The following is a 19,106-nucleotide window of genomic DNA, read 5'->3' on the forward strand; positions in this document are numbered from 1 at the left end:
ATATTAGTGATATGTATCACAATTATATCCTGTAAATAATAGTGATGGCGTTTTATGAATCCAGCTGATTGATTTAAAGATTAGAACAAGATATGTAAACACAAAATGGCTTTATCATACAGCATTTAGTATTTAGAGTACAGATACTCATAGTTGTTAAGTTATAGTGTACACTGACTGTTAACCTTACAATATTACAAACAATTCTGCCAGATATAATTGTTTTACTTTAACGTATTTGAAAATAAAACTTTCATACAATTAGAATCTAATTCTCTTAGTATGCTGTGATGTGTTGACAGAGTGTGATCCATACATCAGGCAAACTCTGGGGATTTTCTTTCGCATGTTCGCCACCAGCTGTTCTCACGCTCCCCAACTGCTTCTACAGGCCTTCCTGCCCACCATCAAGAAGTTTTTTGCTCTTGACTTCACTGATCCCCTAGCCGAGATTGATGTGGAGACTGTGGCTAATCTTATGGTGGATCTCACGAGGCCTAACATCAACAAACGTGCACCTAAAGTAAGGCACAGATTGAGTACATTTCTTCAACACTGGGCAGCTTTTGGCAATAGCTGTGGACATTGTAAAATTAACATGGCGATTGATGATGATGATGATCTTAGACTATGTCCTAAAATTGTTCCATTGAACTCAGAAGAAAAATATAATAATGGGTTGATTAGTATTTAAAATATGAAATCTAAATCTAAGATGGTGGATTCAAATTGGCCACCAGAATTCAAAAATAATCAAACTTTTATTGTATAATGTTATGTTTGTTCTAAATAACAGTACTTATGCCGGGGGCGGGTGAATCGAAATAAAGAACACTTTTACATTTCTTAAAACACGGCCACACGAGGGGTGGTGTGGCAAGCGAGACTGGGAGTTACACTACCGGCTCAAGGAATGCTCGGACGAGGCAGTGACCAAAGGAGGGGGGGTCAGGTGATCTCGAGTAGCGAATGCCGTTTATTCAAAATCTTACGATTAAAACAGCTGACACATTACGTCATATGGGGTGAGGTGCACATGTTGCAAATATATCTAAACTTACTAGATAATGATACAAAGAATATTCATATATAACAATTTCCTCCCTATTAAATTCAGAAATTACAAACAAATCAAATTTAAAAATTAATTGTCCTTCAATAGTTTGAATGCTTCCTCTTGATACTTAAAGTAATAATTGATAAAGTACTGATCTGACATGATTCTATAATTAACAACAAGTTGACAAAAAGTAAACACTAAACAAGTTTAAATTCACATAAACGCTTGATAAAACCACAATATAATAAAAAGAAAAACACATAATATAACATAATACACAACCATTACTGAATAAGTACATCTTTATTATAAGTCAAGTTTATTTACAGGTTTTCTAGTGCGCTCAGGATAGCGTCGCATCCGACTTTGACAGGTGCTGTCAAGAACAGCTGATTTTACGCGCGCTGATACGGGTGTAGTACGGTGCGGGGTAGAGGGGGAAGAGAATGACCTTCCACCACTCGCCGTAGTGGTTGCCATGCCAACTGGCGATCGATTTACGTCATGTGCAGGGGGAGAGTTACACTGCGATTGGTATTGCGGCGCTGCCAAGTCTACGTCTGCGCTTGCGGAAGTAGGGGTTGTCACGTTTCTCGGTACAGTTTCTGCTACTGCACTCGAGTCTCTGTCTAGCGAACTGTTACTCAGACCGATCAGTTGATCTATGTGACGTTTCGTTACAATGCCAGAATTTAACTCTATTTCATACATAACAGGACTGATTTGTTTATTTACAATACCTTTCAACCATTTGTTGTTTGACCTGTAATCTCGCATTAATACAGTTTGACCTGGATAAACTACCCTAGTAATATTTTTATTAAAACTATTTTTGCTCTCCTCTTGTTTCTTATTTACAAACTGGGTAATGTTTGGTCTCAATAGATCCAACCGGGTGCGCAGTTTCCTGCCAAACATTAACTTGCTTGGTGTTTCATTGGTAGTACTATGTACAGAGTTACGGTAGTCAAACAATATCCTACTCAAGGCTACGCTAGCATCTGCATTGTCATGAAATGCTCGCTTTAATTTGTCTTTAGCAAATTTCACGCTGTTTTCTGCTTGGCCATTACTTTTTGGATGATACACAGGACTGAAAGTATGTTTTATACCGTTCATTTCCATGAACTGTTTGAACTCCGATGAGGTAAAGGGTGGTCCATTGTCAGAATGTAAATTAACAGGTAGACCAAAGCGACTAAATAGCTCTCTTAGAAAACTTATAGCTAGTTTAGCGGAAGTTGAACTAACTTCGCCTACTTCTAACCATTTTGAGTGAGCGTCAATGACGATTAAATACATTTTATTTTTAAAAGGTTCTAGGTAGTCCACATGAATACGTTCCCAGGGAGCGGAAGGATAGTGCCAAACATGTAATTGACTCTTTGACGGGTTGTTCCGTTCCCGGAGACAGGAAGAACAACTGTTAGCCATATTTGTGATCTGTTCATCAATACCGTTCCACCAGACGTAGCTGTGTGCTACCGATTTCATTTTCACAATACCTAAATGACTAGAATGAAGCTCTTTAAGTACATAATCCCTTAAAGTTACTGGTACGACTACGAATGACATTAGGCCAACCATGTATAATGTAGCCATACACTTTTCTTAAAACTGGATCTTTCTGTGTATCTGATTTTACATGTTCAAAAGTCAAAGGTAATGAGCTTTCTTGAATACAATGTAAATATGTACCTTGCCACGCAAACTCATCAGTAGCATTGTTGTGATTGACACTTAAAGGCAATCTAGATAACATATCTGCATTATTTAGTTCCGTCTTTACGTATTGAATGTCAAATTCGTAACCGGACAGGAACAAAGCATATCTTTGCATACGGCCGGCAGCAAAGATAGGTAACCCTTTTTTATTTCCAAAGATACTTAAAAGAGGTTTGTGATCAGTGTACAAAATAAATTTCCGACCGTACAAGTATTGATTAAACTTTTTGACTGCAAATACGATAGCCAGAGCTTCTTTCTCTATCTGTGAATAGTTCCGCTCAGCTTGTGAGAGTGTGCGTGACTGATAGGCTATTGGTTTCTCTATACCACCTGGTGAGATAACACTTAGGACGGCTCCCAAGCCAACTGAACTAGCATCTACGGCTAACTTCAAAGGCAAATTAGTGTCATAATGCGCCAAAATTGGTGCGTTTGAAAGTAACTCTTTTCCTTTGTCAAAAGCTGCGATACAATTCTTATCAAAATTAAAAGATGTGTCCTTCTTAAGAAGACTGTACATGGGACTTAGTATGGTGGAACAATGTGGTATGAACTTTGAGTAGTAATTAATTAGACATACTAAAGCTTTGACCTCTGTCACTGTTTTAGGTATGGGAGCATTCCTAATTGCTTCTACCTTAGATTCGGAAGTGTGCAACCCTTCTTTGTCAATACAGAAACCTAAATACTCCACTTTAGGTGCAAAAAATGTGCATTTATTCTTTTTTACTGTGAGACCATTTTCGCTTAGGCGCTTGCAAACTTCCCTAAGTTTTTGATAGTGTAGATCATCGTTTACATCTGTAATCAATATATCGTCTAAAAATACAACAACATTGGACAAGTCTTGTAAACACTGTTCGATTCTGTACTGAAATATACTCGTTGCGGAAGAAATTCCGAACGGCATTCTTTGATAACTGAATAACCCTTTATGGGTACTGATAGTGCATAATTTCTTAGATTCTTCATCTAACTCTAGCTGCATATAAGCTTGGCATAGATCTATTTTACTGAATTTCTCGCCTTTCTGTAAACAAGTAAACATTTCATCTATTCTGGGGATAGGGTATTTTTCAACTTCTAAACATGGATTTAAGGTAACTTTAAAATCTCCGCAAATGCGTATTCCTCCATCTGGTTTTATTACTGGAACAATGGGAGTGCCCCAGTCACTACTTTTTACTGGAACAAGCACTTTTTCCTCAGTTAACCTTTCTAGTTCTTTTTCGACTTTAGTTTTAAGTGAAAAGGGAATGGACCGTGGCTTAAAATACCTTGGTATGGCGTCAGGTTTTAACTTTAATTTAACTGGTTCACCTTTGTATTGACCTAATTTGTCACTGAAAACTTCGGAAATTCTTTGATCAAATCTTTAGTTAATTCAATGCAATGTTTACTCGTAACATCCGGATTACTGTCTTTATTGCTTATGCCAAATATTTTATTTTTGAAAGATATTTCCACACTGAGACTTTGAAGCCAATTTCGTCCTATGAGAGGGTGAGCTCCTTTCTTGATTACAAACAATTCAAGAAATTTGCTAACTCCTTGATATTGAACATCCACTTCAATTTTCCCTAACGGAACTATAGGTTCATTCCTATACGAACTTAGAGATAAGTCAGTGGGCAATAATTTACAACTATAAAGGTTTTCTTTGTAAAATTTCTCGCTGCACACGCTTACTGACGCGCCTGTATCAGCCTCAAAATAGATTGGCTTACCCTTAACTATTAATTCTAATTTAACCGGACTAACTTTAATGTGCTCAACTTCCCTTTCATTCATTTTAAATAAATTTGAAATATCTTCCTCATAGCTTTCAGGTTCAACATTACTATCAGTGTTTTGACTACATACTTCTTCTACATAATTATGTCTACTATCATTTTTATTTTTAAAGTGTTTAAACTTAGATTGTTGGTTTTGGGGCTTACCCTTTGATCGACAAACCTTAGCAATGTGATTCTTTTTTCCACACGCGTTACACGTAACACCAAACAATCGACACTGATGGCGCAAATGGCCCACATTACCACAACACGAACACTGCACTTTGTAGTCGTGCGAAGCGCTGCTTTTGGGGTTGTGGTGGTGACTTCCAGGTGTGGTAGCGCCGCCGGCACCCGCCGATGCTCTGCTCCCAGCTGTTACACTGCGGTGATGAGCTGTCATCTTTTATAGTCGCTCGGCGTTGCGGCTTCCATTGATCGCCAAGGCTGCTGCATTCTTCTCAGCGGCTTCTGCTGACGTGATGATTTTAACTGCTTGGTCAAATGTCAAGCTGGATTCTCCTAACAGTTTTTGTTTTGTTGCTTCATTTCTAATTCCGGAGACTAAACGATCTCGCAGGTAATCGTTTAAAACTGCCCCAAATTAATAATAATAATAATAATAATAATAATTTATTTGCCGTTAAGCAGGGAAGCATTTGACAAAGTCATAATTCACATGTATACATACAATCATGTCAAGTACAACTAAGTCTAATTAAAATTATAACTATACAAAACTTGAATAATATTAATTCAAAAGTCTATGATATTCAAATTAAAAAATTCGTCAATGGAATAAAAGGGATTATTTATCAGCCATTTATACAACTTTTTACAGAAGGTTTTCTCAGGATATTTAATGATTAAGTTTTGTAATTTATTATATATTTTTAGTGAGATGACAATGTGGCTATTCAATGTTTTTAGTCAATCTACAAGAATTAATGTTTGACTGGTTTTTTAGATCTTGTGTCATACTTATGACTGCTTGGTTTAAGCATATCAGAGTTTTTAAAAAACATACAGGATCAAGTCAAAGATATACACATTGATCACTGTAGGAATATTTAAGCTTACAAATATGGGTTTACAATGTTCTAAGGGCCCTGCATCAGAAATGGTTCTGACAGCTTTTTTCTGTAGCACGAGAATTTCCTCTATCCTACTGCAGTTTTCCAAACAGAATTATTCCGTATCTGAATACCGATTGAAAATTTGCAAAGTACACTGATCTAATGTAATTTTGATGAATGCAATAAGTTAAACCGCTTTAATAAAAATATTACTCGAGATAATTTAATACTTAAATAATCAATATGTGGTCCCCAAGTAAGAGTCTTGTCAACATAAATTCCTAGAAACTTTACGTTAGTAGAAGGGTTATCTTTTAGAAAGTTTTCATTAAATTTTCTCAAAGAAAATGAGATTTTTTGTGTTTTTTCTTCGTTTAAATGGAATCCATTCGACATGAACCATTCAGAAGCCTCTTTTAAAGTATTTAGACAAAGAGATCTAAGTTTCTTTCAAGGTTTTTATTAGAATTAAAAAATGTAGTGTCGTCAGCATACAAATAGGTTTTACCTTTAACCGAATTTGGAAGATCGTTAATACTAATTAAAAAAAGGAGCGGCCCCAGTACAGAGCCCTGAGGTACACCGTATGAGACCACTAACTCCTTGGACCATTCTCCATCTATACAAACCTTTTGTTTTTCGATGCTAAGGTATGATTTAAAAAAAACTTAATTGTGACCCTGAAACACCATAGTAGTTCAATTTCATTAACAGTTCTGAATGATTTACACATTCAAAAGCCTTGCTCAGGTCACAAAGGGTGGCCTGAGCAAAAGCCTTGTTCTCAAAGGCTGATAGCACATCTTGCACCAACATATCTACAGCGTCAATAGTAGATTTTCCCTTTCTAAATCCAAATTGAGAATTACTTAAAAATTTGTTTCCTTCAAAATACGCATTTATCTGGTCATAAACCAACATTTCAAATATTTTGGATAAAACGGGGAATAATCGAAATTGGGCGATAACTCTGCGGCTTGTCCTTGGGCCCCTTCTTAAAAACCGGACATATCCGACTTAACTTCAACTCGTGAGGAAAATTCCCTCCACAAGACATAAGTTAAAACAGTAAGACAAAGGACTTGCAATGGATTTTATTATATTTTTTAAAAGGTTATTGGACATTAGATAAATGTCACAACTATTTGAGTTTTTAAGACTGCTGGCTAATGTAATTACTTCATTAGGAGTAATTGGTCGCCATGCAAAATTTTTGAGAATTCACTGGCAAATTTTTAATAAGCTCCTCTGAACCATATCTAGGGCAGCCCATTTTATTTTTTATTTCATTTACCAGAATTGATGTAGGAATTTATTGAATGAATCAGGTGAAATTCCAATGTTAGAATTATTTACAAAACTCATTTTTCCATTATCTTTTATTATTTTCCAGGCAGTTTTACATTTGTTGCTGCTATTATTTATTAATTTTTGTATTATGAGTTAATTTTGCATTTTTTACTGATTGTTTATAATGTTTCTTCAGGTCTAAAAAAGCTTTTTATTTCAGGTTCTGAGGCCGATTTAGAATTTTTTACTATACCATTCAAAAATAATAATTCTTTTTTTTTATGTCAGCTAGATTATTAGTATACCAATTATGTTTTAATACTGATAAATTATTCTGGTTTACTTTTTTTAGTTTGGCAAAATAGTTGATATTGTCTATTAGCAATTTAAAAAAAATTTGAAAAGCACTGAGAGCAGTTGGTTTATTCATACTCAATATGCCATCCCATTGATACGTGTTTAGTTTGTCTGTCAAGTGTGCCCAGGCATTATTAGAAACAAATAATTTGTAATAACTGACAGAATCTGGACTATTTTCCGCTAATTGTTTTTTCCTCTTTACTGAACCAAAAGGTTGCATGTATTATGAAGACCATTGTGATCAGAGAAAGGAAAGTTAAAAATGTCACAATCTATTTATTAAATTCTCTTTGGTAAATTTACTAGAACATTGTCCAGACAATTAGCACCTCTGGTTTGCTTTATTGTTTATGTAATAAAAATCATGCTGGCGCATGACATTACAAAACTGTTTTGACATGTTATTAGTTTTGGTGACATCAAAATTAAAATTAAAGTCCCCCCCTATGATAGAGGTGTAATTTGGGCAGCTAGCTAAGAAAGAGAGCAACTTGTCAAGATTTTCAAGGAAGATATGTGGGTTTCCGGATGGTGAGTGATAAAGTGACACTATTATAAGTTTTTAAACTATCAATAAAAATTGCAGCTGCCTCAAAGTTTACTTCTGAAACAAATTGATTTACATCACATGTCCTGCTTTGGACATCATTGCGGGGGTAAAAAATCAACGAACCCCCGCGAATGTGGTTTGACCGACAGAAAGCGCTGACAACAGGTATAACCATCAGGTGCAGCTAGTTTTAATTTCCTCCTCTTTGAGCCAGTGTTCACACAAACCTACCACAAAAATATTTTTATCAGTTAAAAAGCTATCCAAAAATTGAAATTTTATTTTTTAGACCTTGAATATTTAAAAACAAAACACTGGAATTTGACCCGTTACAGTTAGAGACAGTATTCAGATTAGTATTAGTATTTTTTTGTTTACTTGTGTTTTGGTTACGTCTTAAACCTAAGCATAATTTATTTCTATGGGTCTTACTCCTAAAAAATCTATATTTATAGGCGTACTATTTAGTGAACCTGTAGCACATGGACACACAAACTGACCATATCATCACCAGCACATTTATTACAAATGTTACCACTAGATACTGTCGGAGTGAAGTGAGCATCTGTATTATCATCTAAGGTAGCAGGCTCCATTGTCTCCCCGTCTGAGGTCACAGATGATGACATCTCATCAGCAGAACTCAAAAGTGCTGTCATCTCACTGGGAGTTGCTGGATGTGTTAGTATGGTTGAAGCGAGACCATCAGAAGATATCGGTATTGCAGCTGGGGACATATCAGCTTTCTCCCACAGTTCACGGTGAGAAGAGATGGTGTATCTTAGCTTCTCCACAAAGGCGGAATAGGATAGTCCGTTTCGAAGCTTCCTTTTTGCGTACTCATTACATGTGACGATGTAAACAGAAGCTTTACTGACTTTAATAAACTTAATCAGTTCAGCAACAAAGTGTTCAGGTTCAATACCATCTCTTGTACAACCCATTGGTGAACAAATAAGTTGTTTTAGACCCCTTTTTTTTTTAAATTCTTGAGTTAAATCTTCAAAAGCTAGGTTATAATTGCTAATTTTGGGTTTTTTGGTAGTATTTATCTTTTGTAATTAAACTAAAATATTTCAGCACCTTCTGCAGTTTTCTGGTACGCCAAATGACTTGTAATGCAATCTTTCATAGAGGGTTTGCCAAACTTTTCTTTAAAAATCGTTGCAATTCCAGCACTCATACTTCTTTCATTATTTAGGTCTGCCCGATATGCAATGTGAGGAAAGCGACATGTTCGTCTCCTTGATGTTTTTCAAAGACATCCATGATGTTCGCCTCAATTACTGTAATTGGTTCTTTATTTTCCATTGTTGGTAATAATTGAGGACCTTGCTGATATTGGAGAGAGAGGGAAACTAGTGATTGGTGTTAACCTGATATTAGCAGTATCAATTTTATTTAGAAAAATCTATAATCATAAAACTCAGTTTCTTTTTTCCCCTATAGTTCAGGTGCAAGCCATGGCTAATTCACAATGGGTGGACATCTTTCTTAACTGGGCGATGTAGTCTGCTGCTGATTCGACTTCGTGCTGAATCCTCTTGCTGAACTTGTACCTCTCGGCTATGAACGATGGTTTTGGATACAAGTGATCTTGAATCAAAGATACTAATGCGTCAAAACTTTTTGTAGACGGCTTATTGGGCGTGCATAAATCCCGTAATAGACTGTACGTTTTTACACCGGCAACAGTTAATAACGTGCTAACCTTTTTCTCCTCCTTAATATTGTTGCACTCGATGAATAGTTCGAAGCGCTCGATATAAGACGACCACGTCTCACTATTTTGATCGTATTCACCGATTCCGCCGATTATTCCCGACATTTTTGTGTCGCCCGGCAGTTCGATATTGTGTAGTAACAGCGCTAAATCCACTTCGTCATCCGACATTTACACGTGTTGTCCGAAATTTACACTACGCGGCACAATCGAACAGTTGCATTGCCCAGTATGTAAATTTAACCGACCTCGTCGCCATTTGTTATGTTTGTTCTAAATAACAGTACTTATGCCGGGAGCGGGTGAATCGAAATAAAGAACACTTTTACATTTCTTAAAACACGGCCACACGAGGGGTGGTGTGGCAAGCGAGACTGGGAGTTGACTCACTACTGGCTCAAGGAATGCTCGGACGAGGCAGTGACCAAAGGAGAGGGGGGGTCAGGTGATCTCGAGTAGCCAATGCCGTTTATTCAAAATCATACGATTAAAACAGCCGACACATTACGTCATATGGGGTGAGGTGCACATGTTGCAAATATATCTAAACTTACTAGATAATGATACAAAGAATATTCATATATAACATATAACTGTTATAAAAATTCTAAAACTGGTGATTTTAAGTTACTATGAAAATGTTTTGTGTGCTCCATACTTTATGGGCACATTTTTATATAATAAGTTTTTATGTGTGATAGCAAGTCATACTCATGGTCATAAATCTTATTCACATATTCATTGAGAACAGAGATGAGTCAGTTTAACCTAAATGTTTTCTCTCTAGTTATGAGGTAATACAATGTTGAAAATCTGTCATATCCTTACAATTACTTTAGTATTAAAATATAAAATTCATAATAGCCATGTACAAATTCCTCCAGACTGTAGTATGGGCGGTTCAGCAACTATTGGTAGATGGAGTTCCTCGATGCTGTTTAGTGCAATGAGGTGTGATTTCATCAGGAAGGATGTTCCAGTATTTGGCACCAATGTATGATGGTAGCTTCTCAAATATAGTTAGAGAGTTGATAGGAAGAGCATTGTTTTCAAATGTGACTATCTCCAGAACGAAAAGTCCAGTTAGGATGTTGAGATATTTAAATGAGTCCCTGCCAGAGTCTAGTGGGCCTCTAAGTTAGAGAGATTGCAAATTGCCTTTTTTTGTAGTATCAAGACTTTATGGAGGTTTTTTTAAAGGAGCTTCCCCAAACAGTGAGTCCATAGGTTTTGAACAAGACATGTTAAGTTATTTTAACTGTGTTAGAACTGCTCATCTGCTAAACCCTTCTCAAGATATATAGAGAGAAGGTGCTCCAACATATTTTCTCCAAGATATTTTGCCTGGTATACTCTAGTTGTAACAGATTGAAAATTAACATATGTATTGATATTGATATTAGTTTTTGTAGTAAATTAAAAAATAAAGTAAATTAAACCCAATATTTCAAAATATTTAAGAAGAGTAGTATACTTTGGCCGTTCCTGGGACAAAGCACCCGAGACCGGTTCTGGGACAAACCGTGTGAGACCGAATCTGGGACAGAAAATTGTTAGAGAGCGACTAAGAGTGTGAGTATGGGTGGTCAGAACCGCGCCGCGCGAATCACCACGCATTTAATCGCTGTCCCGCCACCGCGCAGACACCACGCGTTGTTACTGTAAGTATACAAGCAATCGGCACGCGCCTCGTCAGCACCGCGCCGCGCGACTGCTGAACCGTCACCGCCAAGCAATCGGCACGCGCCTCGTCATCACCGCGCCGCGCGACTGCTGAACAGTCACCACCACCGCGCCGTGCGAGACACCGCGTGTTGTTTCTATAAGTATACAAACAATCGGTACGCGCCTCGTCACTGTCCAGTCACCGCCGCGCCGCGCGAGACACCGCACCTTATAAATTACTAGTTTGGTATACTGTAAGTGTATTGTGGGTAGTATCAGGAATTAATGAAGCAGAAAAGTTGGAAAGAAATCCTGCTTCGAGCATTAGAGGTTCATAAACCTGTGATTAAGCGATTCCCTAAGAGAAAAATTGTAACTTTGGGTATAGATGATTTGTGGGCTGCAGACCTTGTTGTAATGATTAGGTTTTCAAAGGAAAATGATGGATTCAGATACATACTTAATGTAATTGATACGTTTTCAAAATATGCGTGGTCAGAACCATTAAAAACTAAAAGCTCACAAGAGGTTACTAAATCGTTTGGTAAAATATTAAGAAGAGCGAAATTGGTTGGTCACAAACCCCCGAACCTTCTTCACACGGATAAAGGACGAGAATTTGTTAATAAGGAATTTAGAGAGTTTTTACACAAAAATCAAATAAAGTTATACCATACTGAAAATGAGGAAAAAAGTGCCATTATAGAGCGTTTCCATAGAACTCTCAATGAAAAAATGAAAGTGCACTTTGAAATTCAAAACTCTTTTAGATGGGTGTCACATTTACAGAAGCTTCTACGTCAATATAACAGTAAATTTCATAGCACTATAAAGATGAGCCCATCAGAAGTGAATTCAAGCAATGAACAAACTTTAAGAACCATGTACGCAAACACTGGACGATGTCTAGTATTCAGACCCAGACTTTCGGTTGGAGACCGCGTAAGAATTACTATAAAGAAAGATGTATTTGGAAATAAATACCGCAGAAATTGGACAAGAGAAATTTTTCGGATTGTGGCTGTCAACAAAACTTGCCCTGTTACCTACAAAATCGCAGACCAGTCTGGTGAGGAAATAATAGGATCGTTTTATGAAAAAGAGTTACAAAAAACTATGTTCTAGTTCAGAGTCAAATGTATTAATAATGCTCTCATCCTTCCTTCCACTCATCCCACTCACCCACCCTCTTCCTACTCCTCTTCCTTTTAGAGTCAAATGTATTAATAATGCTCTCATCCTTCCTTCCACTCATCCCACACACCCACCCTCTTCCTACTCCTCTTCCTATTCTCATCCATCCATACCTCATCCTTTTCCATCGTCAATCGCCCATACAATAAGAGAGTAGCCAGCTCTATAATAATGGCGTTTTCTCCTGCTAGCAAGCAAACAGCATTTCTCTATGCTACGGATGGTCTTCGAAGATCATCAGTCAAGAAATGTCCGAATTGTGGAGCAGAGGTTACTGCATCTAACCTATCCCGCCACCCAAAAACAAAGAAGTGTATGTCAGCGTCAAATCCACCAGCTTATGCTTCTTTCAACGGATTCAATGAAAAACCTCCTTCGATGAAACAAGTATGTTCAAGGTGTGGTGCTGAAGTCAGGAACTCCTCCATGTCCCGCCATAAAAAAACAAAGAAATGCATGTCCACGTTAGACAGACAAACTCTGGATTTTGATATGTCTATGTTGGAAAACTACGCTGAGGCTGTGAGTGACAATCAATTCCAGAACGTGATTGCTGATTTTGATATGTCTATGTTAGACACTCCAGATTTCTATTCCAAAATTAGAACTATAATTGGTCCATCTACAGCTGACGCTCCAGAGTTTGAACCACCAGTAAAAAGGATACACCCCGATTCATTGAAAATTAAATCAATACTTGGTCCACCACCATTTGAAGTTCCGGATAAGTCAGACTATTCACTGCATATACCATATAGTCCTGTATACAATTCACCACTACATATCCCAGAGAGTCCAACATACAACGTGCTTAGTCCGACCGATGTACGTGCTCAAATAAAACCCCAGAAGAAACCATGTCCAAAATGCAGTAAGGAAATAACGGTTTCCAACATGGCTCGGCACCAAAAATTTCAGAAATGTGCCAGCAACCAGCGTGGTATGACATATAACGAACGTCTGAAAAAGATGGAAATCAAACCAGCTCCTAAAAGTAAAATGTGTTGGATTTGTGAAACACCAATAGAGTCATCCAACTGGAACCGTCACAAACAATCGAAACGTCATATCCGCTTGTCAGCACTTCATGAAGGTCCTCGATACAGGAGTGAAATATTACCCATTACGAGACTGACACCAAGACTGCCGGCACCCACTCCAGACATCAACATGCTGGTAAAGAAATACCCAAAACGACCAAGGGAAGTCAAACAAGTACCGAAGGTCAATACAAACGATATAGCTCTTGAAGCGATGATCCGAAAACCGACTAGACCACAAAAGATTCCTACAGGTGTGAAAAAGATTATTAGTGAGACACCGACTAGTACAATTAATAGTGAGAATTCGATTAGCCCTACCATGGAAGAGAGACAGCTTCTGTCTGAAACAGAATCACCTTCAACACCTCATCTGGTTCCGGTACGTACTCCAGAGGAGTCACAGACAATACTTGATGAAATATCAGAAGTCCAGTCGGCATTCACGGGAAGATTGAAAACGTATGTGATTATGAACAAACGTGGGATCAAAGATCCAAAAATGTTTCTTGAGATATGCAAACCACTCGTTGTTGAAAAACTTCAGGAAGCTGTAAAAGAAAAAAATCTTAAGGTAAACATGGTTTATCATGCTGAATTCAAGAAAATAATAAACGATGTGGAGGTGACTCAAGTCATGAACTTTAAAACAAAAAATGAATTTCTTTACTCGACAACGTCTCTGTCTGACTATTATAACTCAGTAAAACTTAAGATGTTGGTTGAGATGGAGGAGTTTGAGGCAAACGGTTCTCAATGGTCACTAAAAAGTGTGAAAGACTTGGAGATCAGAGTCAACCGATACGTTCCTTTTCACGGATCCAGCTATGTGGTTCTACCAAAACAGATTCAATCCAAAAAGGCTGTTATTAATGTAAAAAACGAAGATCAGAAATGTTTTATGTGGTCTATTCTGGCAGCTTTACATCCAGTTAAGGTTCATCCAGAAAGAATCAGCAATTACGAACCTTTCAAACGAGAGCTGCTTCATGCACTAGCAACTTGCGAATGCCCCATGAAACTTGATGATATAGCAAAGTTTGAAAGACGTAGTGGAATTTCTGTTAATGTCTATGCTTATGATGACAAGTTCGATATATTCCCGCTGAGAATAACTGATAACGAGATGGAAAAACATGTTAATCTACTGTTTATCAGAGAAAAAACAAACACTCACTACTGCTGGATCAAAGATATGTCCCGTTTGGTTAGTTCACAGATCTCACGAAATGGACATAAGATGTGGATATGCAATAGGTGTTTGCAACACTTTACGAGAGAGGATTTACTCATCAAGCATAGAGAAGACTGTAACACACACAATGCTGTGAAATTGGAACTACCAGAGCCAGGAACTGTAATTAGATTTAAAGATTTCAATTGCTCAATGAGAGTGCCCTTTGTGTATTACACAGACTTTGAATGCTGTCTAGCACCTATTTCAACATGTCAACCGTGTAAAGTGGATTGTAATGGTAATCATCAGTCGTTCACTATTAAATATCAGAAACATAATGCCATTTCCTTCTGTATGTATGGGGTGTCAGAGGACGGCTTTTCCAAACCACCGATTAAATACTTTGGAGACGATGCTGCACATGTATTTGTAAAATCATTGATTGAGGAGTCGATAAGGATTAATGAACTTTACAAGAGTGAAGCAATAGTCCCCATGCAGTTGATGACAAAAGAGCAACAGGAAATGTTTGAATCTACTACTACGTGTCATATCTGTGGAAATTATCTTGGTGATGATCGTGTTAGAGACCATAACCATTTGACGGGTTTGTTTAGAGGAGCAGCTCACAACAAGTGTAACATCAATTTCAAAAAACCTAGGTTCATTCCTGTTTTCATTCATAATTTAGCAGGTTACGACACTCACCTGTTCATTAAAGAGTTTGGTAAGTTCCAAAAGCGCATATCATTGATACCCAACAACGAGGAGCGGTACATTTCCTTTACGGTCAGTGTGGAAGGTGGAATTGAACTACGATTCATCGATTCATTCAAGTTCATGTCACAAAGTCTCGATAGGTTGACAAAGAATCTGACTAGATCTCAATTCAAACACATCTCAACATATTACAATGGTAAGGACCTCAATTTATTGCTACAAAAAGGAGTGTACCCTTACGACTACATGGACAGTATAGATAAATATAGTGAAACATCACTACCTAGTCAAGAAGAATTTTACAATAGACTGAATAAACAACACATAACAAATGAAGATTACAAACATGCGTGCGATGTATGGACCGCCTTTAACATTCAGAACATGAAAGAATATACAATGCTATATAACGAAACCGATGTCTTGCCGCTTGCAGATGTTATGGAGAACTTCAGGGATGTATGTCTCAATACATACAAATTAGATCCTGCATGGTATTTCACAGCACCTGGGTTGGCTTGGAACGCAATGCTAAAAATTACAAAAGTCGAACTGTCCCTATTGACTGACATCGATATGGTACTCATGGTTGAAAAGGGTATTCGTGGTGGTATTTCACAGTGTTCTCATCGATATGCGAAGGCAAACAATCCCTACATGAAAGACTACGACAAATCGAAACCAAACAACTACCTCATGTACTTGGATGCAAACAATCTGTATGGGTGGGCAATGTCTGTAAAACTACCATATGCAAACTTTCAGTGGAGCAGTACAGACATCGATGTAATGAAAGTTAGTGACGATTCACCCACAGGCTACATATTAGAAGTTGATTTGGAATATCCTGAAGAACTACACGACGTACACTCTGATCTACCTCTCGCTCCAGAACGTAGAGTCCCACCAGGATCGAAAATGGCAAAGCTTCTGACAACTCTCTACAGCAAAGAAAAGTATGTCGTACACTACAAAAATTTAAAGCTTTATTTGAGTCTGGGTATGAAACTAAAACATGTTCATAGAGTTCTTAGTTTCAGTCAAAGCAATTGGTTGCAACCGTACATTAATCTGAATACCATGGAGCGTACAAAGGCGAAAAATGATTTTGAGAAAGACTTTTTCAAACTAATGAACAACTCAGTTTTTGGAAAAACTATGGAAAATATGAGAAATCGTGTGGACATTCGTTTGGGTACTAAATCCAAATTAGTGGAAAGATGGGTTAGCAAACCGAACTTTAAGAGTCGAACCATCTTTACAGAAAACCTAGTTGCTGTACATTTTAGTAAGAAAAAACTTTTGTTAAATAAACCTATTTACGTAGGTATGAGTATTCTAGACATATCAAAGACACTGATGTATGATTTCCACTATAATGTAATGAAAGAGAAGTATGGATCTAATATAAAAATGGTGTACACCGATACCGATTCCCTGATATATGACATCAAAACGAAAAACTTCTATGAAGACATGAAACATTTAATTGGATTATTTGATACAAGTGACTACCCCAACCCCAACCAATATGGGCTTCCCCACGTAAACAAAAAAGTTCTGGGTAAAATGAAAGATGAACTTAATGGTCGAATCATGCGAGAGTTTGTAGGACTACGATCCAAGATGTATGCGAGCAATATAGAAGACAACCATTTCATAAAGAGGTCTAAGGGCGTGAAAAAAGCTGTAGTTGAAAATGAAATTACCTTTAGCAACTATAAAGACTGTTTGTTTCGTAACATCGAGCACTACAAAACGATGAATACAATTCGGAGTCAAGCACACAATCTCTACAGCGTAGAACACCATAAAGTGGTACTTTCATCAAAGGACGACAAGCGTTTCGTACTCGAAGACAATATCCGAACCCTAGCATGGGTTCATCATAGAATATGCGAAAACTGTTAAATTGTAAATGTATGTAAGAGAACATACTATGGAAATTCAAGTGTATTGCAGAGAGAAATTCGAAGACCAATTTTTACCTAGACCGTTACGGTGTCTTATTGTAGGACCGTCTGGGTGTGGTAAAACGAACTTGTTATTGAATTTCATTTACAACAAAGATGGAGTTCCGTTCAAGAATCTATACGTGTTTAGTCGTTCAATAGAACAACCTGCATATGTAGATCTGCGTGAACAATACAGTAGATTAGAAAAAAACCTTAGAAGACACATAGCGTTTTTCTATTCGTCCTGTCAAGATCTCATTTCTATCGATGACTGCAAACCAAACTCACTTGTGGTATTCGATGACTGCCTCCTAGAAGAGCAAACTAAAATCAAAGACTATTTCATTAGAGGACGTCATAAAGGGATTTCTTGTGTCTACCTGAGTCAGAGCTATGGTCGGGTTGATATGCAGGTCATACGAAACAATGTTAATCTGTTGTGTCTGTTTACAATGAACAAGTACTATACAAAGGGAGTGTTCTGACATGACTTTCAACCAATTTGAGGCTCTCTGTTTTGAGTGCTGGAAAACACCTCATGGATTCATATCTATTAATACTACAGCTAAACCACAAAAAAGGAAATACATGTGCAATTTTAAAAGGAAACTACTGTAAGTGTTGAATAATACTTCGCTGAACAACGTACCAGTATAAACGTAATTTGACGTTTAAGTATAAACGTAATTTGACGTTTAAGTATAAACGTAATTTGACGTTTAAGTATAAACGTAATTTTGACGTTTAAGTATAAACGTAATTTGACGTTTAAGTATAAACGTAATTTTACGTTCAAGTATAAACGTAATTTGACGTTCAAGTATAAACCTAATTTGACGTTCAAGTATAAACGTAATTTGACGTTCATAAACGTAATTTGACGTTCATAAACGTAATTTGACGTTCAAGTATAAACGTAATTTGACGTTCAAGTATAAACGTAATTTGACGTTCATAAACGTAACTTGAAGTTCATAAACGTAATTTGACGTTCATAAACGTAATTTGACGTTCAAGTATAAACGTAATTTGACGTTCTAGTGTAAACGTGACTTGGAAGATTTGAAGAATAACTCTGTATCTATTACTATAAGTATACAACATGGCGAATAAACTAGATGCAAAAGAAGCAAGGCGACTTGAAAAAATTCAGAGTGTCTTGGCAGCAAAGTTCAAACGTGCTGAACAGGATGAATTAAAAAACTTCTCAAACAAAAATACTATATCATCAAATGCTAATGAGACGTCTGCCAATCGTAACATATCAATAACACATGATCGACCGCTCACTGTTTCTAAAGCTAGAAAGTTGGATGAGTTAAACCGGAAATTACAAAGTGAGTTTGCTCAGACCCATTTCAAAGAGTTAGAAGATGTTCGTGAAAATGAGAAAAAGTACGAACCAATCACCAGAGCCATTAGGGAACAACAACATAGAGAATTGGAAACACAAAAGATACGTAGTCAAAACCGTATGAAACATTTGGTAAGATTTCAACCTCAAGCATCAGATCGTCGAACGTTTGAGGATGTAGATTACGATGATGAGCCATAAGTACAACCTCAAGAGCAATCGATGAAACAGTTGATGGATTCTAAAGTAGTAACACTTGGTTCTCTAGGAGCCCGATACCTTCCAAAATCCAACGACAAACAGTTTGGTATTTGGTACGATGAAAATCTAGAGCAGCCGATGATCGGTTCCGAACCGATTACATTTGATTATGATGACATTATATTAGTCAGCTCTCAAAAGAAATACAAAGGGACTGAGGGTCTTTGGAGATTGTTGA

General features: G+C 37.1%; 1 protein-coding gene across 1 annotated transcript in view; it reads left to right on the forward strand.

Annotated features, from left to right (window-relative positions):
• The window catches only part of LOC124354686 (condensin complex subunit 3), an 85,899-nt gene that overhangs the window by 54,793 nt on the left and 12,000 nt on the right, over positions 1-19,106 (forward strand). Inside the window, exon 16 of the mRNA XM_046805323.1 lies at positions 303-523. Coding sequence (XP_046661279.1) covers positions 303-523 — 221 coding nt within the window. The remainder of the gene's footprint in view (positions 1-302; positions 524-19,106) is intronic.

Source organism: Homalodisca vitripennis, chromosome 2 (assembly GCF_021130785.1).
Source record: "Homalodisca vitripennis isolate AUS2020 chromosome 2, UT_GWSS_2.1, whole genome shotgun sequence".
Classification (NCBI taxonomy): Eukaryota; Metazoa; Arthropoda; class Insecta; order Hemiptera; family Cicadellidae; genus Homalodisca; species Homalodisca vitripennis.